The sequence below is a fragment of the Acromyrmex echinatior genome, chromosome 10 (genome assembly GCF_024713525.1).
Source record: "Acromyrmex echinatior isolate Ae372 chromosome 10, ASM2471352v2, whole genome shotgun sequence".
In the NCBI taxonomy this organism is placed as follows: Eukaryota; Metazoa; Arthropoda; class Insecta; order Hymenoptera; family Formicidae; genus Acromyrmex; species Acromyrmex echinatior.
In genome coordinates this window covers 13,834,370-13,858,125 of record NC_141861.1, presented here as the reverse complement: position 1 = coordinate 13,858,125, position 23,756 = coordinate 13,834,370, and the positions used below count along the sequence as shown (strand labels likewise).

At 31.7% G+C, this 23,756-nt stretch overlaps 1 protein-coding gene across 14 annotated transcripts in view; it reads right to left on the bottom strand.

The window, feature by feature from the left end:
* LOC105143768 (band 7 protein AGAP004871) overlaps nucleotides 1–23,756 on the bottom strand; it is a 364,599-nt gene that overhangs the window by 200,980 nt on the left and 139,863 nt on the right. For all 14 annotated transcript variants that reach the window (XR_015546295.1, XR_015546296.1, XR_015546298.1 and 11 more), the window contains one exon: nucleotides 14,230–14,312. Coding sequence is in view for 9 of the 14 variants with exons in the window: in XM_087410060.1 (XP_087266186.1) it covers nucleotides 14,230–14,312 (83 nt within the window). In the remaining 5 variants the exon portion in view is untranslated. The remainder of the gene's footprint in view (nucleotides 1–14,229; nucleotides 14,313–23,756) is intronic.

Sequence of the window (23,756 nt, the reverse complement as noted above, 5' to 3'; positions counted from 1 at the left end):
TGCTCTCTCTCTCGTACCTGGTGCCCAACTTATTTAGCGAAAAACTCTGATATTTGTGGAAAATCCATTTGGCTGTTGAGATCTTACGTTTTTCTAGAGCAAGAATACTTTTAAGTAAAAAAAGATTAAAGAGCACGCGACGAAATTGTGCGAGCATGGTTACAGTGTGTATGTTTGATCTTTCGCGGATCTCGCACACCGGATGCCATAGATGGCTTTTTATGACGCAGCGCAGTACTGATATGCTGCTTATGTTGGCAATCAGCGTGACAGCACGCAGCTAATTGGTCGGCGCGAACGTGAGTACACACCAAGCGCAAATCCTGTTTGCGGGTGCGGCGCGATATTTCGATGGATCTTGATGTTGACGCGATAGCGCAAAGAGCGCGGAAGATATCATTGGTAATCGATGGCCGAGAACTCTTGGCGGAGGCGGAGAAAACTTCCCTTAGCTATCGACTACCGTAAATGCGGCGAAAGTGGTTGCTCAAGACGGTCGAGAATCGCTCGACGGAGATAGCACGCTCTTATTCCCTGGCTATACTAGCGCGGTATGAGGAAGTTGCCGCGACTGGTCGGCGGCCGAGAAAGCTCGACAAGAGTTTCCTCTGTCCTGGGATTATCCTGTCGGTACAGCGGCTATGTAGGAAAACTGATCGATTGCTATCGAGAACTCTAGATGGTGACGGAGCCACCACCTCTCCACCACCTTGTCTCGCGACAGTCACCAGGAGTTGGAACGGACTGGAACAAAATTGCGACAGGAGTGGAGGATAATCGCAAGCGCGAGCAACAATTTTTCGACTTATGTAAGAATTGTTGCTTCCGCTCATATTGTTCCGGTCTTATTCGGCGATCTTCGCCGGCCGACAATACGAACGGAATACCGGTCAGCGGTACTTCGGCGGAATTCGGGTAACTCCAGCGGAATGGCTGTCACTGTGAATATGTGCAGTATACTGACTGTATAAAGCTTATATTACTGGAGGGGGGAACGAATATTCCCTCCGATCGAGCTGTGAGCAAGATCTAAAGGAAAAAATATCTTTCTATTCCCTTTTATCCTCTTTTGGCATATGCGCAGAAAGAAAAAAAGTTACTGAACAAGACAGAAATACATCTTCTGTCTCTTAGATCTTGCTCACACTTTCCATTCATTGCTTGAATAGGCCATTCTTCCTCCAATAGTATAAGCTCTATTGCTGACTGACAGCCAAGTGACAAAATGCGTATCGTTACATATTTAAAAACAATAAAATTGTTTATAAAATGATAATATTATTTAACGAATATTAAAATATATAGTTTAATAAATATTAAAATTATATAAGCAATGTCACAATTATTAAAAAAATTTTATTGTTGCTTCAAAAATAAAAAAATTTTTTAGTAATTAATAATTGTTTTAAAGATGCAAAAGTGTTTAAAAATTCTGCAATTTGTTTTAAAAATCCAAAAATGTTTAAATGTTATAATCATTGTTTATAATACGTTATCATTGCTAAAATCTGAAAAATTGTTTATAATACCTTATCATTGCTAAAATCTAAAAATTGATTAAAATGCCATATAAGTACTTTCAGAAATTAAAAATTGTTTAAAACATTTTATAATGGTTGAAAATTGTTTAAAACAGTTTATAATGGTTGAAAATTGTTATGAAATTCTGTATATTTTTTTTATTGCTTACAAATCGAAAAATTATCTAAAATACCTTAACATTGTTTTAAAAAGTTTTAATTACTATTAAAATCTGAAATTTATTCTGAAAAAAGATACTAATTATACATCCGCAAATATTATTAGGTGTACAAATAAGTTTCCGCCGTTTTTTAAAAATTAAGCATTTATTGTGAAAGAACGATAATGTTTTATTGATGTAAGTCAAAATGTAGTAAGTGCAAGTTCTTTTTGCGTTTGGCACGAATCTTCATTCAATAATGCTTTCAATTCCGCGTCTTCATACACTTTCGGCCTTTCGCTACGTTCTTTGTCTTCGACATCAAATTCACCGTTCTTAAATTTTTGAAATCATTCACGACAACTTCTCTCACTTAAGGCAGCCTCACCATATGCTTCTACAAGCAATCGATGAGCCTCAGCTGCAAATTTCTTCAAATTAAAGAAATAAATTAAAAGTTCCCGTAAATGACGCTTATTCGGCTAAAAACTCGGCATTTTCGCACAAAAAAAATATATGATGCTGATACAAAATCGCTAGTATTTCAAGGTTATGTTGTTGACAGATGATCCAACCTTACGATATAATGTTTTACATCAGACAATTTTAACCATAACTTGCTAGTGGCACAGTCTTTTGTCAAACGGCGGAAACTTATTTGTACACCTAATAAAAATATTTTATTATAATAAATTATATATATATATATATACAGGGTGGCCTGTGATATGAATATACGGCCTCACTCGTCTCGAGCAAGTAGAGTGGACTCTAAGTAGAAAAGTCATCTACCATTTTGCAATGCTCGCAATAATTAACGAGATATTAACGTTTAAAGATAGCCGAATACGTCCTCCCGATCTATTATTGTCGAAGGTACGGCCCACCGAGCGCACGGCACGCAGGCCGCGAGGAGCGGAGATAGCCTAGCAGGCGCGCCGCGCCATTCGAGCTTAGAGGCTCACAATGATAAGCCCCTCTCCTCGCGGCCCGCGAGTTTGATGGACCGTACCTTCGGCAATAATAGGTCGGGAGGACGCGCGTATTCAGCTATCTTTAAACGTTAATATCTCGTTAATTATTGTAAGCATTGCAAAATGGTAGAGGACTTTTTTATTTTAGTTTAGTCCACTCTACCTGCTCGGGACGAGTGAGGCCGTATATTCATGCTACCCTGTGTATATATATATGTATATATATATATATATATATATATATATGTGTGTGTGTGTGTGTGTGTGTATATGTGTAAATACATAAATAACAGCCATTTAATTTTTCATAAGTTATTAAACGAAATTTAAATTAAATTCAACATTTATTAAATGTTAAATTGCCAGTCGTTCTTTCAATGAATTAAGATCATTCTATTTAGAAACTTTTAAGTTGTTATTTGATTTTCTTTTAAATTACAATCAATATTAAACTGTTTTCAAAAAACGTTTTTAATTATAAAAACATTCTTAATTATAACCAAATTTAAGAGTTATTTTATTGATTAAGACAATTTTGACTGATTCTTCGCTGACAAGTCAAAAACTAATTCTTTATTAAATTAATAGAATTTAATTATTTATGATATAGTGAATCTTCGTTGTAGTGAGTTTCCTTCTTCTTGCGATATTAAATTCGTTCTGTTTTTTAACAATTTAGTTCCGTAAATTTTGAACATAATTTGGATTGTTATCAGAATCATTTTTCAATATTAAAGTATCTGTAAGTATGTGGGTGTGGTTCACTAAAATAAATTAGTTCGTAGGTATTGTAATTATAATATTATTTGTCTCTGAAGATGGCTCAAAACTGAGTTGAAACATGTAAGCATGTTATCTAATAAATCATTCTAATCATATAAATCATCTAATAATCATTTCCTAATCATGCATTGATGCTATAAATTTATTACCAATGATCAGATGATTGTGAATAAACACAGTTTTATTTATTTTTCTATATTGCTGGAAAGATTTCTAATGATATATTCTTCAAATTCGTGATATTTGCTTGCTCGCCGATTGGTGACCATTAACAGTCGAATCTATGTCATGCTTTATCAGCTGATTATTTCATCGAACGTTCACGAAACGAAAAAATCTTGGAGTCCACTGGACGTAACAATTATGACATACTTATCATATTGTACGGAGAGTGCAGACAAAGCGCAGCTGCAGTCGTTACTGAAAATGTAGTTTGATTTCCTCGTCAACATCCAAGTAGAAATGTAATTTTAAGCTTGTAAATCGAGCAAGAACAGGTGAATTGTCGGTAAATAGAAAAGGTGTCGGTATATTGATCGAACTGCTCGAAATCAGAGAAATGAAGAAATTATTCTTCTTTGAAAATAACTCAAAAATAATTATAAGGAATGCAGAACGCGAATATAATTTATCAACAAGCAACATTCAAAAAATTCTTAAGCAATATGAAATGCATGCGCATTATTACACCCACATACAAGACTTAAATATTACCGGGTGATTACATTGCTCGATTTGAATTTTGTACATGATTAATTCAATAATATTAAAATAATCCTGATTTTATAAATAAAATATTATTCACGAATGAAGCAAATTTTTCAAAGGAAGGAACATTTAATATACGAGTACATAATTATCTGGGAAGAAGAAAATTCTAATGTTATTGTATTAGCAGAACAGGTTTCTAAGTAAAATTTTATACGTATTAATTACAATAAAGTTGTAAGAATATCAATTATTATTGTTTTTAGATTGGACGAGTTGAATTATCAAAGAGATTCTAAAGACAATTAATCATAATGAAAATAGCACTTATCTAGATAGCATTTTGCCGGTATTTTGCTAAAAATTTGCTTAAAAATGTTGCAAGCAATTTGCCAACAAGGTGAATCCTCGTTTGATGCAATATTGCAAACAAAGAAATACACAAACTAGGTAGAGTACTTTGCGGCAACAATTGTGGTAAAAAAAAGTGTTTAATTATTATAATATTTCGGCAAAATTGAAGCAATCATTAAAAGTACAAATGTTAATGTGGCAAAATTATGGCAATATACGATCAATATTTGTAAATATTTTTCCATAAATGTTATACATTATTAATTGCTGATATATGTCGGTAATTTGCTGACAATATGCAAGCAAAATTTTAGCGAATGTATTCGCCATTATCAACATTACGACAACAAGGATCAGCAAATAAATTATACTGTTTTGCTTTTGCACGAAATGTTGTCTTGTACACAAAGACGTTTTAGGTGTCATGGATACATTACATCTCACTCATCAATGCCACACATACAGAATTTTTGTATAATAATTACGTTTTACTTAGACGTCTAAATCCAATTTTAAGAAACTCTATGCTGTTTCATGCAAATTACTAATCTGTGAATTATTATATCGTAAGTACAGCTTTTATGTAAAACAAATGTTGTCACGACTTGACAGCTCTGAAGAAGCCACAGAACTAACAATATGAAATGATAAAGAAGATCCTAATTTAGAAATGTTTTGTTGTTCTCAGCATAAACCTTACACTTAATATGTATACTTTAATCCTGGAAATGGATTTTCAAATCAGTAAGAGAGAAGAAAAGTAATTACTATACAAAAATTATATGGTTTAGTTGATACAGGCGACTTTAACATTCCCTTAAATAGCAAATATTATGCAAGCTTTTTTGAAAATGATTTACCAGAATTTCTAGAAGACATTTCTTTGCATGTACGCAGAAATATTTACGAACATGATGATGCTCCAGCACATTTTTTCGTATCGTCGCGATGAATTTTGAATAAAAAATTTACGAATTTGTGGATAAGCCATCATGGATCCGTAAACTGACGGACTAAGTTGCTTCATTTAAAATCTATGATTTTTTTTTATAAAGGGAAACAACTCTCATCCCACCTCTCCCCCTGCTTGGAGAGCGCACGACTTTTAACTGAAGTGACTCTCAATCCTTTAGGTGAAAGTCGTGCGCTCCCAAGCAGGGTGGAAGATGAGGTGAGAGTCACTTTAGGTGAAAGCCGTGCCTCTTTAAGCAGAAGGGGAGATGAGATGGAAATTCCGTGGAAAGTTGTAAAATACTTTAAAACAGAAAATTTCTGTTTTATATGGTAGAAAAGAGGTATCATATACGTTATTTCTTAAACTTCTTTTGTTTATAACTTTTTAATGAATGACATCCGACAATTTATTTCCGACAGAAAATTTTTTCAAGGTCACTCAGGGTCATGACCTTGATAATATAACTTAAGACCAAAATCATTGGAAGAGAGAGGGAAGGAGGAAGCTCTTCTAAATTACTATTTAGCATTTGGTTCTGCTATGTAGATGATATATTCGTAATCTGGAGGCATGGCAGTGATGAACTTCACAAATTCTTAAATTTTCTCAATAACTAACATTTCAATATTCGATTTACCATGGACGTGGAAGAGAATAGTAAACTTCCCTTCCTGGATCACAGAGAAGGCTGACAATACTTTAGGCTATTAATACAGAAAGCTAACACACATTGATAGATACTTACATGCCATGTCACACCACCATCCAGCACAAAAACAATCGGCAACACACTCATTTGTGCATTGAGTATTTCTGATAAAAAGCATCTGCAAACAGAACTCAACTATTGGAAACAAACTTTACAGGAAGGGATACAATAAGAAGGATATGGACAGGATAATTAGCAAACATAGAAGCGGGACAAAGAACAACTCAGACACACAACAACCACAGAAAAAGTTAAACAAAAGAAACCTTTCTATTTTCTCATATGTAAAAAAAAAAACAACAGATCGAATCAGCAGGATTTGAAAAAACACAACATTCAAAACTTCCAAGGAAGATCAAGCATATCTTGAAAAATTCTGAAGATGAAAAACACCTCCACTCAGTTCCGCAAAATATCTTGCTCTTGCAAGAAAGTATACATCAGTGAAATCGGAAAATGGTCAATATGTGCATAAAGGAACATCAACGGGATATCAAGTTGAAACATCACACAATCAGCATTGGCAGTATAGAGCGTTGCAACAGGAAAAAAAAATATTTCAATAAAATGACTACTATAGCTACAATGATGTCATATTTTCCGAGGTAGTACAGAGAGGCTCTATAAATACAGAAATAGACAATTTAAACAGAAACTCAGATTATGATGTAAATAGAAGACTCCTCTCTTGACAAGCCAAGGAAGTCCTCCTCCTCCCTTTCTTAACATTCCTTGCCTCGCTCTACAGTGTCTACATAAACAGAATTCTCCAATAGCTCATTGTCAGTATCGATGCGCTCGCCCTAATGAAGTGAAAGTTTACGAAAGCAATAGATAAAAACACGGTGATAACTCGCAAACTTTTTGGTATCTTAGTTTAATAAATGTTTAATTTAATTTAATCAATTTAAATAATGTTTAATAAATATCTTATTAAACATTAAATGGTTATTATTTATGTATATACAGGGTGTCTGATAAGTTTTGACAAAGCGCTCGTGTGTAAATAGAGCAAACTAAACTGAGTCAAAAAATCATCTACCATTTTGCAATTTTTGCAATAATTAACGAGATATTAATTATTACAAATTGCCGAATTTTGGTTTTCAATCATTTTTTTCTCAAATACTATCAATTTTACAAAAAAACTGCAAGAGACAAAAATTGTTTATTTTCTTTTTATGGCACTCTAAAAATTGTTTCAGAATTATTTATCAACTTTTTAATACTGCATTTTTTTATTTTTATCATCATGAGAAAATGCAGTATTAAAAAATTCTGAAAAAATTCTTTAAATTTTGTGAGAAGAAAATAAACAATTTTTATCTCTTGCTGTTTTTCTGTAAAGTTGATAGTATTTAAATAAAAAATTATTTAAGACCAAAATTAAGGGATTTTTTGTGATTAGTATCTTAAACTGTTAACAATTGCGAAAATTGCAAAATGATGACGGACTAAATGATGAAGACAACTTTTCGACTCAGTTTACTCCGCTCTATCTACACATGAACGCTCAAAACTTGCTATTTTTTTTTTTGGTAAGGCGGGGGGAATATCTTCGCATACCCTTAGTCTGAGGTTATATGAAACTTGCACCTATTAAAACCTTCGCTGATGTTCTTTCTCAGGCCATGTTTGAGAATGTCCATGTGCAGCATCTTTCAGGCTCACTAGTCAGAGCCAACACTTCTTCAGCGTCCTTATTGTATTGGATTGTCAGAATTTATCAGTCATCCTGTATACAAGATGTAGAAAAAGTCCCGGACCCCTTAAATATCTTAAAAAGTAATCATTTTTGAGAAAAATGTTTTATACAAAAGTTGTAGAGTTGAAAATGATCTATTGACTGACTTTATCAATTTGACCTTGGATGGCGCCAAGGTCAAGTCAAGGTCAAATTGTTTTTTTTTAAACGAAACACCCTATTTTTGATTTTAGAATTTAATAGCAGAGGTCGGGAGCTTTCTAAAACACTATAATAAACTTCTTTTTAATCAGTACTTTTCAAGTTATGAGAGTTGAAAGTTACGAAACCGCCGGCATTAGCATTATTTAATTACGTAGAGATTGCCCGACTGGATTTATGTATGAGTCATGTATGTGCCCACAAATGTCTGTATCTCTATCTTCTCCTCTCTCTTACCCTTTCTTTCTCCTCTCCTCCCCCTTCCCTCCTACTCCTTTCCATCCGCTCTCCCTCCTTCCCACCTTTTCAACAAAGCTGGAGACTATATAAGCTAGAGATCTCTCCTGTCAGTTCACTCTTTCTGTGATCTGCGATTGAGAAGATATATTTTTTCGTAATACTTCGTTCTGAAATTGCTTATCGCTACATAGTTATCTTTGTTTATAAAATATTTATTTAAAATTTTTGTAATGCTTACTGAACAGGAGCGTATATTCCTTTTAATGATACGAGGATGGGGTGATCATAAGAGGTCTTACGCACATGTGACAGAATTTTTCAAAAACTTTTAAGAATGAGGACAATGATATATCTAAATCGACTGTTATTGGTACTGTACAACGTTTTGAAGAAATGGGTTTTGTAAAAGACCGTAATAGACAAGTAGACCAGCAATAGTGATAAATCCTGATAAAAGATTGAATGTTCTACAATCTTTTATCGAAGATCCACGTAATTCAATTCGCAAAGTGTTGCACAACAACATGACATCGATCCTATGTCAGTTCATAAAATTCTAAAAAAGGAAAAATTTCGTCCATATAAAATCCACCTGACGCAGGAACTATGTGAAGATGATTTCAATCGTCGGATTGAATTTTGCGAAAGTATGATGTTAAATATCGATAGAAATCTTTTATTTGTAGTCAACATTATTATAAATAAAAAATATATAATATTACTGAAAAATGAGTCTATTGGCCCCGTTCTCCCCTATGTCAATATTTGAATGAAGTTTTTTCGAAAAATAGATGGATTGGAAGAAAGGGTTACATTGAATGGCCTAATGATCACCTAATCTAAATTCACTCGATTATTTGTTTAAGATATTTAAAGGAAAAAATTTATAATACTAAACCTCGAAATCTTAACGATTTCCAACGAATAATAAATGAATTTAGAATCATGCCTCACAAATTCTATAGAAATGTCTTAAGTTTTTATAATCATCTAGCACATTGTCAGCCTGCGAAGGGACGCCAATTTGAGTATTTGCTATAATATGTAATATTTTTTTAACTCTCTACTTAACGCCCTACTAGGATATGACGTATCTAATGCGATTTTTCACATTGCAATTCAGACTTAACTTTTTATGATGTAATTTAAGAATAAAATATTTTTTGTTTCATCTTTGTTTATTTGTTCTTCTCTTACTCTAGAAATATCAATTTTGCATGTGATAAGTTAAAAATATATTTCCTATTCAAAGATATAACTTGAAGTTCCAGATCCCTGTGAGGTTTAGCCGAGAAAGTAACTAAAAACTAGTAGATAAGGCGAGTTGAGTTAAAGGAATAACAAATGCTCAAACGAATGACAGTTGATTTAGATATACCATTGTCTTTATTTCTAAAAGATTGATTGAAAAGTCTTGTCGCTTGCGTAAGACCTCCTATGACCATCTCATCCTCGCATCATTAAAAGGAATACGAGGGATACTTAGCTTAGGTAATGCTAATTATGCCGTGGCGGTTCCGTAACTTTCAACTCTCATAACTTAAAAAGTACTGATTAAAAAGAGACTTTATTATAGTGTTTTGACAAACTTCCGACCTCAGCTATTAGATACTAAAATAAAAAATAGAGTATCCCGTTTAAAAAAATCAATTTGACTTTGACTTGACCTTGGTGGCGCCATTCAAGGTCAAATTGATAAGATTAATCAATAGATCATTTTCAACCCTACAACTTTTGTATAAAACATTTTTCTCGAAAATGATTACTTTTCAAGATATTAAGGGGTCCAAGACTTTTTCTACACCCTATATATATTGAGAGTGTGCATTAATTTTAAAGGATTTTTAAGAGATGGCGTAACTAGTAGTATTATTGTGGCGTTGAGAGCGTTAGTCGCGGCGCTGCGAGCGTTAGTTGCGGCGCTGCGAACGTTAGCTGCGGCGCTGCGAGCGTCAGCGGCGGCGCTGCATGCGTCCGTCGCGACGCTGATACGGTCGTTCTTTCCATTACTCTTCCCATTCGCTCCCTGGTGTCGTGGCGTGCCGCGTGCAGACCTCGTGTAAGTCTCTGCGATAGTCAGTAAGTTAGAACTCGGAAGTTGAGATTCCGAATTACTTTGTGTATTCCGCGAGACCGATACCGATCACTATTCATGTCTGTGATAATTGTTAGCGTCGTCCGATAAATTCTTAGAGTGTATTTTCATAGTTCTAGTATTGTAACTCCGCAACACGATGCCAGTATCCGAGCCGTCTTACACGCTCAATCACGCCTCTACTTTCTAATCAACATTTGAATTTAGTATTTAGTTAATTAGGCATTAAGTATGTATTAAAACGCCTCACGGCATAAAATCAGAAGCAGTGCGTAGCGCTCATTCTCTACCTAACGTTTTCCCGCCATACGTCCTTCGCCGTGGTTGGCAAATACCGGCGCCATATTGCGCAGCACGTGATCCAATAGCCACATTATCGTATCGAGCCATATTGTTATTACCTTCATGTTCAAAGCACTATTATGTACTTTAGTTTTCAATATGTATTATTTTGCCGAAGTGTAAACAACATTATTTTTTTGAACATTGAATATATCGAATTTTGTGTCAACAAAACGTAATTTGAGGGAAGATTTGCTTTTTTGTTTCTATTTGAAGAAAAATGCTGCTGAAAGTCAACGAATGCTGTCGGAAGCTTATGATTATACTCCATCGATTATACTTCAACATGTAAGTATTGGTTTCGACGCTATAAAAAAGGTGATTTTGACACGGAAGCAAGGAACGTCTAGGCCAGCCGAAAAAGTTTGAAGATGAAAAAGTGGAAGCTTTACTCGATCAAGAGTCAACCGCAAAAAGAACTTGCAATATTATTAAATGTTGATCGATCAATGATTTCCAAACTTTAAAGGCTATTGGAATAATTCAAAAGCAAAGAAATTGGGTGACGTATGAGTTGAAACCGAGGGACGTCGAAAGGCGCAAAATGATTTGCGAATTGTTACTTCAAAGACACAGAAGAAAAACTTTTTTGCATCGTATCGTGACGAGTGAAAAATGGATACACTACGATAAATCCGAAGCGCAAAAAATCATGGTACAGGCCAGGCGAACCATCAACATCAATGGCAAAGTCGAATATTCATGGCGCCAAGCTCATGCTCTGCATTTTGGAATCAACTGGATGGAGTGTATTATGATCTGCTCCAACGAAACATCACTGTGGAACATAACCAATAACAATTGAGCCGAGCATTGAAGCAAAAACGGCCAGATTACGCGAAAAGACACGACAAAGATGATTTTCCAGCACAACGACGCTCGACCACATGTTGCGAAACCGGTCAAGGAAACGTTAAAAGCGCTTAACTGGGATGTCCTATCACCCGCTGTATTCTCTAGATATTACTCTTTCCGATTACCACCTATTTTGCTCGATGACTCATGGCCTGTCTGAGCAACGCTTTCATTCTTATGAAGATACCAAAAAATGAGTCGATTCGTGGATAGCCTTAAAAGATGTATCGTTCTTTCGATATGGAATCAACCTGTTACCAGAAAGATGGGAAAAAGTAGTCGCTAGCGACGAACATTATTTTGAATAATCAATTTGTAACATTTTTTCACAATAAAGCCGTTCTAAAATCTTATCATTGCTACAAAAATCTAAAAATTGATTAAAATATCATACAAATTTTCAGAAAATAAAAATTTTTACCAAAAAATACTTTAAAATTAATGCACATTTCAAATAAATAAATATATATATTATATATATATATATTAGGTGTTGGAATTAATTCGTAGCGTTTTTTAATGAAAGAATGTTATTTATTTGACATGAGCATTAAAAAATACATTAATGAAAGTACTTCCCATCACTTGTAAAACGCTACGAATTAATTCCAACACCTAATATATACTTTATTATAACAAAATAATTTTAATAATAATTTGTAACCTTTTGCAAATTTTAAAATATGTTAAATAATTTTAGATTTTTAAGCAATAAAAAGTATGTACAAAATTTTATAACAATTTTCGACCTTTCTGTAAATTGTTTTAAGATATTTTTAAACAATTTTTATTTTCTGAAAATTTATATGATATTTTAATCAATTTTCAGATTTTTGTAGCAATGATAAGATTTTGTAAACAATTTTAAGATTATATTGAACATTTATGAATATTTAAAACCAATTGCAAAATTTTTACATACTTTTTACATTTTTAAAACAATTCTGAGTTATTAAAAACTTTTTCATTTTTAAAACAATAATAAAATTTTTAATATGATTATAATGTTACTTAAACATTGCTTAAATAGTTTTAATATTTGTTAAATCATTCTAAAGTATGCTTTCGGTTACAATCGCGCTAGAAAATTAATCGCGTATAATCTACAAAATATGTCTCTCCGCACGTGCTCTCTGAAAAGAGAAATTTTTTAGATGACACTCATACACACGCACGCACGCACGCACGCACGCACGCAAGCACGCACGCACGCACGCACGCACGCACGCACGCACGCACGCACGCACACATAAATATCGTATCTGTGTGCACGAACATTAATACGCTGATAATAGTTAAAATGTGGCAACAGCATGTCCGTATCTCGCCGCTTGATGTGAGAGAGAGAGAGAGAGAGAGAGAGAGAGGAGAGAGGAGGGGAGAGGGAAGGAGAGAAAGAGAGAGAGAGAAAGAAAAAGAGGGAGGGAGGGGGGAGGAGGGATTTCATCAAATTATAAATTTAATCTACTCTAATTCAGAAACGGCATCATTAGGCCTCCCTATTTTTTTTATAAGATTTCTATTATATGTATATTTCTACATTACATATTTATTTTTAAAAAAATCTGTAAAACATTTTCACCGCAAAGTATTAAAACGTTACTTTGACAAGGTTTGATATAGAAGTTTTAAAAACTGAAAGGCGAATATCTCCATTTTAGCATCGTTAACATCTTTGAAACTTTAATCATATATAGATAAAATTATTTTAAACATAATATCCAAATTTCAAAAAAAATCTGAAAAATTTAATTTCTCAGAGAAATACCTTAATTAAAGTATTGAGTTTTTATAAACACTTTCTTAATGTTTTAAAATAATTTTCAGATTTTAAACAGTTTTTAAATTATTTAAAACGAATTGATGTATTTTATATACCTATGACTATTTATTTAAATTAAATACAAAACAGAGAAATGAAAAACACGCTTTGACATAATGCAAATGTCCCCCAAAAAACGTCATAGTAATTACATCACAATCATAATGGTGACATGCGAATATCCGCTTTATCACAAATGTAATGTTACAGCCATGTCATGGTCATATGCAAATGACTTTATAACATGTGTTATTTTGTTATGATAATTTTACAGTGATATCCTATCTTTTTCACTATCGTAACGTGAATTTGACGTTCCCTTTGCTATTGGGGATTTAAAGTGCCAGTTTCGGTCATGCCAACCGCGTGAATTCCATGCGCGCCCATTCGCCTACTTCAATAGTTCACCGTTCAAATTCTACTTCTCGGATCGCTTTTTGGTAGAATTTTTTGTCTTAGAATCTTACAGAGAATACGTTGACGGTACATCAGTTTCCTGTATATTTTTTCTGTAATTTATATAGTTTATACTTTATATATATTTTTCTATGTTCTGTATTTTATATTCTATATTTAATATATTCTTTAATTATTATTAAATTCTATTATATTCTATTAACATTTATTGTAATTCAATTACAAAATTTTAAATGTTTTAATACTAATATTTCTAATAATATTAAATAAATAAATTTATATTATCAATATTCTATATTTAATATATTTCCTAAAGAATATACATTAATAAGAATATAATATCCAAATTCAAGTTACGATTATTATAATAAGAATTGCGTACAATTACCTCTTGCGGAGGTACGTCGTATGTCCGTGTTCGCAAATCAACGCGGGCGTAATTGTCCACGCACGGCAGGATGAAAAAGATTCCTATAAATAAATATGTTTAATTACTTTGATGTTTAATCGATTACAAATCATACGTAACATGTTAAAGTGTTCTCATATATGTTGCATAATATATTTAAAATAAAATAGGCTGTAAAAAAATATCGTAAACACGAATCAAATTATCTATTTCTATAATTTTCAATTTTAGTTATATAGCAAATACTAAAAAAATTAAAAATTTTTTCTCATAATATAATAGCGTACATAATTAAGAAATTTGTATCGAATATACAAATGTATACGTTCTCCATGTCTCAAACGGTGCATTTAAATTTTTGTATTTATAATATTTAACATAAAATGAATATGTTGGAAAACACAGATATTGTATAAATAAAATTATCACAAAAAAGATAATGCTAACAGTTTGTATACTAAGGAAGTATATTTCTTCAGTGTAATTAACATTTATGATATGTTAAATTAACACGTATTTCGGGAATTGTGCAGAATAGGGCTTTTTCCTAATTTCGACATTTTTTAGCTGCAATGTTGATAACAATCTTTGTTATGATTCAAATAGTGATAAAAAATAAGGAGAGATCGAAGACTATATACACATATACTTTTATTTGTATACTGAATAATAATGTTGACATTCTAAAGTCGTGCGCTCAGTAGCAGGGGGGAGGTGGGGTGAGAGTCGCTTCGCGTGGAAGTCGCATATTTCTAAGCAGGGGGGAAGGTGGAGTGGGAGTCGCTTCGCATGGAAGTCGTGTGCCCCTAAGCAGGGGGGGGGGGGAGATGAAGTGGGAGTCGTTTTGTGAAAAGTCGTGCGCCCCTATGCGCTACTATATGTAACGTTTTTAAAGAAAATTTTTGTTTCTTATTGTTTGACCTCCCCCGACTTATTATCACTATTTGAGTAATAAAGATTATTATCAACAATCGAAATATGTCGAAATTCAGAAAAGGCCATATTCTTCATAATTACGCATATTTCATACTTATCTCAGAATTTATGTTTTAAAATACATTACTTTTATGTTATTTGTTCATTTACTCATAAATTATCATTTTGATACTAATGTAAGAAATATATTAATTTAATACAATATCTTCGACGTAATCACATTAAAAGTAAAATTAACACAACTCGAATATGTTAAAAAATTCAACACAAACTTATTAATAAGTACGTGAGTGGTCCGATACGAATACACAATATTTTTACCGTTTAAAGTTATAAATACTTTATATTTTGATGAGTAGATATACTGCTGAAAATTTATGTTAATTTTAACACATTTCATGTGTCCTAAATAGTCCATTCAAATTTTTATGTTAATTTTTAACACATTAAGATGTTAAAATAATATAAATATTACGTAACAAAGTCAAGAAGAAAAACGATAACATACACGATAATATATACAATAATATATACGATAATAACTTGTAAGCAAACTGAAAGCATATATATTTTTTAATAAAATTGACATTTATGATATTTTACATTTAATAACACATATTTTATTCATTTTCAAAAAGTTATTGTTTAAATATATTATTTTTATATTATTTGTTATTCACTTACTCATAAATTGAGTTATTTTGACACTATGAAATATTAAATATCATTTCTAATTCTATTATTGTTAAACATTAATTGAAATATTAATTTCAAAATTTAAATATTCAAGTAACATAATTACATTAAATAACATTACAATCCGAAGCGCCACTACGGTCTAAGTATTAAGATGTTGAACTAATATATATATTATTCAAACGAATGAATTAATTTCAGAAATAATAATTACATGTCGATATGGTTGTCGACATTAACGCAATTAATCCGAAATGTAATAATCCCCCCAAAATTCCCCAAATTAATCTCAAAAAACTGTAATAAACTTATTGCGAAAAAATATTGCCTCGGCCGGGAGTCGAACCCGGATCTCTTGCATTCCGTGCGAGCGTCCTGAGCCTTTAGACTACCGAGACCTTATGTTATTTAATATAAACGGTCTTGTTTCCTATCTTATTGTTTATAAACGCGCGCTGAAATAATGCGTTCTCTCGATACATATCGGTTATTGCGAAAAATTATTGCTAAGGTCTCGGTAGTCTAAAGGCTCAGGACGCTCGCACGGAATGCAAGAGATCCGGGTTCGACTCCCGGCCGAAGCAATATTTTTTCGCAATAAGTTTATTACAGTTTTTTAAGATTAATTTGGGGAATTTTGGGGGGATTATTACATTTCGGATTAATTGCGTTAATGTCGACAACCATATCAACACGTAATTATTATTTCTGAAATTAATTCATTCGTTTGAATAATATATATATTAGTTCGACATTTTAATACTTAGACCGTAGTGGCGCTTCGGATTGTAATGTTATTTAATATAAACGGTCTTGTTTCCTATCTTATAATTACATTATATTAAATTAGCACTCAGATTTCAACAAAAATTTTAACAATGATTAGAATAGATCAGATTTAACACAAACATAAAATGTATTTACTATGGGTAAATGCTAATAAAAATACTTTAGAATATCAAAAATTAAATATATATGTGCAAAAGCAGCAAGTATTTCAAATTGTTTGTAACATATAAAACAATAAATCAATTTAGACTTTAATGAGTAATATCAATGAAAATTAGTAGAAGCCTTTAAAAGCCAACACAAATTATACAATTACACATTTTTAAATATCCTTTATCATATTAAATCAACGCAAACATATACGTTTCGATTCTGTTGTATTTTGGATCTTCTTTAACATAATAATAGTATTAAATCTTAAACTTAAGGAGGTATAGGAGTCCTTCGGCTTCAAAAATGCCTTTTTCATGATTTTTTTCTAGGAAGGAAATACAAAGTACAAGGATCGAATCTTTTGTAAATGAAAGTACATACTTTTTATTATTAAAAAAAATTTTTTTATTTTAAGTTTTACGGAATATCCCCTTTCTACCATTCCTCATCCTAAGCCCTGCGTGGCATGCAGCGTTTCGTGATAGAAATTTCTTCGATCTAGTGCATCTGAAAAAAAATTAAAAAAGGATTTTAAAGTCTATTTAAAAAATTGTAGTCCCTATCGGATGCGATTTTTGAATTTTTTTATTTTTAACAAAATGATAGACTTATAAACATAGGAAATTGATTTTCGGCAAAAATTTTAATTTTCTTTCTAAAAAAAATAGAATAAATAAAAAATTGAAAAAGTATCCGATAGGGACTAGAGAAATTCATATGCTTTCATTAAAAAAAAAAAACAAGTGAATCGATTGATCCATGTTCGTATTATCTATGGTATTGATTTTGAAAGTATAGTTTCGAGAAAAACGCATTTAAATTTGCAACAAATTTACACAATGATAAAACTAATTTTTTTCAACTTACATGAAGTCATCTACATCTTTTTGACTTCTGGTAATTTTGCGCTGAATTCTTGCCTCTCGAGTCACGTGCTGCGCGCGAATGTTGGCCTGGCTCCGACTAGAATTTGGCATATTCCGACTAGAATTTGTGTCAGGTTATCCTTATATGTTATAAGGACCTGATTTGGTTGACATAAGGTAATTCTAAATAAGATATATCTAACAAGGTTTTTATCAGGTTTAAGTATGGTTGACCTTTGTATGTTATAAGGACTTACTAGTTTGGTTGATCTAATCCTGAATAAGATATACCTAAGAAGCTTCTCGTTAGGTTTGAATATGGTTAACCTCGAAATTCTAGTACACAGCCATGCCACGAGATGGATGGGGTTCTCGTAAGAAGAGAACGTCCACAAGTTCTATTATATAAGAAAACGTATGCAAGTTGATTTGGATGATCTCTTAGAGATTATAAAGTTCCTTCAGAGTATGCCTTCTGGACCTCTGAAATATATGATTTTTGCTTCTTTTGGAATGTGCTACTGGAATGCTACATTAATAGCATTTGAACAATGCTCAACTTAGAAATTTATCCAGTGATTTTAGCAGGTCCTAGCTAGATTGACCTTATTTCATTTATCAGGTCTTAATGAGAATCTGATAAAGATTTTATGGTCCTGATTATCAAGTCCTCATCAGGACCTGATGAGGCTATCCGGATGAGGATCTGACTACTATGTTGCGCTACATCAGGTCCCGATGAACTTATCTTATCAGGATCTGATAACGAAATAAAATCAACCTGATTAGGACCTGTTAAAATTCTTGGATAAATTTCTGGTCGGGATGTTGCTTGACGAAGCGAATTGCGCTACATTTCTCCCATTGTGACTCCCATTGTTGCCATTACTTTCAACAATGCAAAACCAATTTTCAGACACAAAGGAATAAGTGTTAGCTCGCATTGTTTGCAATATATCATTATTTTGAATCCAAGACCTTCAGTTCTTTCTCTCTGTATAAAATTGTACAACGCCACCACATTTTTTATACATTACAAATTGTGAAATTTCACCAAATACAGTAGTGAAATTCAAGATTTGATAATCGACATTGTTGTCTTCGGGCACATTTGTCTACCAACAAGTTAAAACAATTTTTTTATTTTTTCGTGGCTTTTGTAGTAAACTCTTTTTTTTCTTTACCCCATCGATTGACCGAAACTTTTCGTTTACGCTGCACATCTTTACGATGCTTATTATTGTGATGAGCTTCACAAAAACAATTTAACGTGCTTAAAAAGAAAACGTTACAATGCAACTAATGAGCGTTCAAAATAGCTTACGACCGTTTATAATAAAAAAATGTATACTTATAATAAAGAATTGTATATGAATTGTGTCCATAGACAAAATATATAATTATATCATAAATTTATGAGTGTATATGATTATATCATAAACTCATAACGACTATTGATAGAACAAGATACTTATAAGCCATAGCTAAGTTCTTCGATAACAAACAAGTTAGATTTTAGCAGAGTCGAGTTTTTACCTGTACGCTGCAACACAGAAGGCTACAGACGCCTGTGCACCGCGCTATTCAAAGTGCTATAACTTTTAAACTATTTCGAATTTTAAAAAATGATTTTAACATTCTTAAGACATGAAGCATTTAAAGCATACAAAAAGAATTTTTCGATTTTTTTAAGTCGAAAGGGTCCTATGCCGCCTTAAGGTGTTCGCTAATAGTCATCTGAATCTGGAGATATTGGTAGTGTCTCGGCGCTCAAGTATGCGCAGCGATACTGCCGTGACTATTTTACGCGAGCGTGGCGAGTTGCCAGGGATTGAGATTATTGGATTTCAATGAGGGCTGAACTGATCAGGTTCTAAATGTGCTCAATTGATTGCATCCATTCGAAATATATAATGAAAGTGTTTTTATTTTTTCTCTATGTGCTCTACGATCAGAGATATTGCGACGCAAAATCTGAAATCTTTGATTTTTATTAACGTCGTCGATCATAAGAAAAATGTACAATTGCACCGTCTGGTACTAGATGGCGCTCGGATGCCTGCACATTTCAGTTATGACGTTTGGAGGTTCGCGGCGGTGTGCGGACGTTTGCCAGATGAGGCACTCCCCTTGCACCAAACTATCGATGGCAGATATTCAGCGCTTTAGAAATTAATATTTTGATCACACATGACGGCATGACAGCTGTGACATGCATGATGCAAATTATGCAAGGAAGATGAAATATCTATATATATCTATATATATATAGCTCGTAATCGAGGAACTGTCTTGGTATTCGCCGTCGAGGAATTAAGTGTCTAGGTGTTCTGCGTGTCCGAAGAATTGAGTGCTTAGATGTTTGCTACTGAAGAATTAGGTGTCTAGGTTATCCAGAACACATTCTACATGAGTGAAGTTAGGATACTTCAAATTTTAATTGATTGATAAAAATACATTTAATCGATGCGTTTTCGCATAAAAATAAAGGTTTGACAAGAAAAAAAATGTCGCTCTAATGTCGTCTCGAATCGTGATAATAATAGTCATTGAAGTCAACAACTATTCAGGTTAGGAAGTCTGTCACAGCCACAAAAGACTGCGATGCAAGCAAACATTGTAGACACTGCGGTAAAATTTTCATTTCTCTGTTTTAAAATATAAGAAAGTAACTAGTATTTTTAAAATAGAAAACATATTTTAAAGCAGAGAATTTCACAATATATCGTGGCTGATAGAACTTCTAATCTAAATAATATTCGACTTTAACGATTAATATCTCGGTTCACGAGGCAGAGTTTATTGAAAGTAACATTCTTATTTTAGATGAGCAGGCAGCTAAAAAAAAGAAACGATCGTTCGAAATATATGATCTTTCTTAACTTTTAATTTTCGCAATTTTCTCTGAAAGTTGGAAAATAGAATCGCACGTATTCAGACAATACAATTTGCGTTAAAATTCATTCAATCACTAGAAAATACGCGATATCAGTACAAACTTACCTTTTTAAAAAAGGTAAAAAAAGGCGCTAAGCACACATGCTTCTCGAATAAAACCTAAGTATAACCCAATTAATAACAGTTTAAATTTTTCTTCAAGGATATTCTTATTGAAGATCTTCTGATTCCAATCCAAGTAATGGCAACTTTAATTCTCTGTCAAAAATGATTACTCTTTAAAAAAAAAATTAATGTATCAAATGAAAAATTAAAACAGATGCTACAATCTTAACTAATCAAATTCAATTGTATCAAATTAAAAAGTAAAATACAAATGGTACTATCTCTTATTTATACAAACTTATCTTTTTAAAGAAAGCGCTAAGAGTGCATGCGTTTGTAAAAAATCATTTGGGGCGGTTTCACCAATGCCAATTACTTAATTGGCCGTGGACTAATCGTGTTTGCTTTTTAATAGAATCAGTACAAAATTACAATACCTTTTTAAAAAAGATTAAAAAAGGCACTAAGAAAATGTGCTTCTCGAATAAAATCTAAGTATCCAACCCAATTAATAGTGGTTTTAATTTTTCTTTAAAGATATTCTTATTGAAGGTCTTTTTAATTTTTATTCCAACCCAAGTAATAGCAACTTTAATTCTCCGTCAAAAATTACTACTCCTTAAAAAAAATTAATATATCAAACGAAAAATTAAAACCCAAATGCTACAAGCTTAACAAGCTTATTAAATTAAAACTAATAAGCTAATCAAATTAAATTCTATCAAATTAAAAAGTAAAACATAAGTGGTACTATCTTTTGTTATTTAACTCTAATGATATGTATCATTTATATAAAAGATTTGATATCAACTAGTGCCAACTTAAATCCCATACCAAATTAAGTAAAGAATACAATTCATAATTGCGTTACCTTGTCCATTCAAGTGTTATCATAAAAAATTAAAGAAGTAAACTCTGGCGCTGCTAGATATATACATAATGCTAAAAACATGAATGTAAAATAAGAAAAATGAAAAACATTTCCATGAGAGTAAAAATATCTAGTGTAGGAATATTTTCGGTTAAATAGTCGTATAAGTTATGAAAGTTGTGCAAACTATTAGGTTTAAGTTTAAGATAAATTAATTTGGATTTATAAGACTTGTGTTATGAAAAGAAAAAAGAAATAAACAGTAAACTCTATTTTTTATTTAGTGTAAAAAAAATTTAGATTAAATTTATTAATTAAAATTGTAATTATCTTTTATTATTTATTTTTTTAACTGCTATTATATTGTAATTTTTGAATTGCTTTTATAGTTTTTATTATTTGATCCAGTAGCGCTAAGTGTTTATTTCTTTAACTTTTTGTGATAACACTTGAATGGACACGGTAACGCAATTATGAATTGTATTCTTTACTTAATTTGGTATGAGATTTAATTTGGCGCTAGTTGTTGATATCAAATCTTTTATACAAGTAATACATATCATTAAAGTTGATATTATTTATTTAATTTGGTTTCCAAATTACATGGGATTTAACTTCGCGCCAATTGTTGATATCAAATCTTTTTTACGAATGATACATAAAATTTGACTTGGCTCTAGTTTTGTTGATATCAAATCTTTTATACGAATGATAAGTATCATTAAAGTTTATATTATTTATTTAATTTTGTGTGAAATTTAACTTGATGCCAATTGTTGATATCAAACCTTTTTTACGAATGATACATAAAATTTTGTGGGATTTAACTTGGCGCTAGTTGTGTTGATATCAAATCTTTTATACGAATGACATACATATCATTATAGTTACGTAACAAAAGATAGTATCACTTGCGTTTTACTTTTTAATTTGATAGATTTTAACTTGATTAATTAAGATTGTAGCATCTGGATTTTAGTCTTTTATTTAATGCATTTTTTTCAAAGAGTCACAATTTTTGACAGAGAATTAAAGTTGCCATTACTTGGATTGAAATCTGAAGATCTTCAATAAGAATATCCTTAAAGAAAAATTAAATTATTAATTGGGTTGGATACTTAGATTTTATTCGAGAATCATATGAATTACATCAAGAATTAAAGTGAGTTAATACGGTTATACGCTAAAGTTTGTCAGAATCAAATGTTACGTCCACATCTTGCTAACGTATATTCACTAAGTTCCAATTTAGATGAAATTAAAATGTAAACAAATTTAAAATTCAGTGGTACATTTAAGTTCTAACAATATGTGCACTTACGTAAATAAAGTGGTCGGAGTAAAAATTCTTTAGTTATATGTTTTATCGAATTGTCAGGTTTACTATTTATATTGTATCAATATAATTATATAATAATCAATATCAATATAATTAAATATATTACATATTATAACGAAATAAATTATAAAATTTATTACTACGAACTAAATTAAAGTCATATATAAAACGTTGATAATAAACAAAAGTACGAGTTAACAGTCTGACTATTGTAGACGAGATGGACGTCAAACAAAAAAGAAGTATATAAGACAGATAGATAAACAAAAAGTGTAAATACAATAATAAAGAAAGAGTAATATTAAAATTTTACAAAAAACATTCGCGTATATCGGATCAAAAGATACAATTCTGTAAATTCGAATCTTGTATCTATTTTTTTTATATGTATCATCTCTGAAATCTTTTAGGCAGAATTCTTTTCTCATCCAACATTTTGATGTCATCCCAGTCAAATTCGTGTTTGTACTTTATCTTATGTTTAATAATTATAGAATGTTGAGTTATATGTTCAATTAACATGGTTCTTATGTTAATACATGCTTTGAGACATCTACTCATCTGACTGACATATAAAGCATCACATTCTTTACAATGGATTTTATATACTACATTAGCTCGAGCGAGTATAGGGAGAATATCCTTATGAACCTTAATGAATTTACTTAATTTATTAATTCTTCTATATCTCATTTTTAGAAGAGGATTTGTTTTTAAAAAATTGCTTATTTTATTAAATGTGTAGGGTATTTTAAAGTAACAGGTTTCTCTGAGAAAAGGTTAAAGAATTCCGATTGCACATACAGAGTATAGTTGACTTCAAATGCTTAATGTACGACATGAATATCGGACC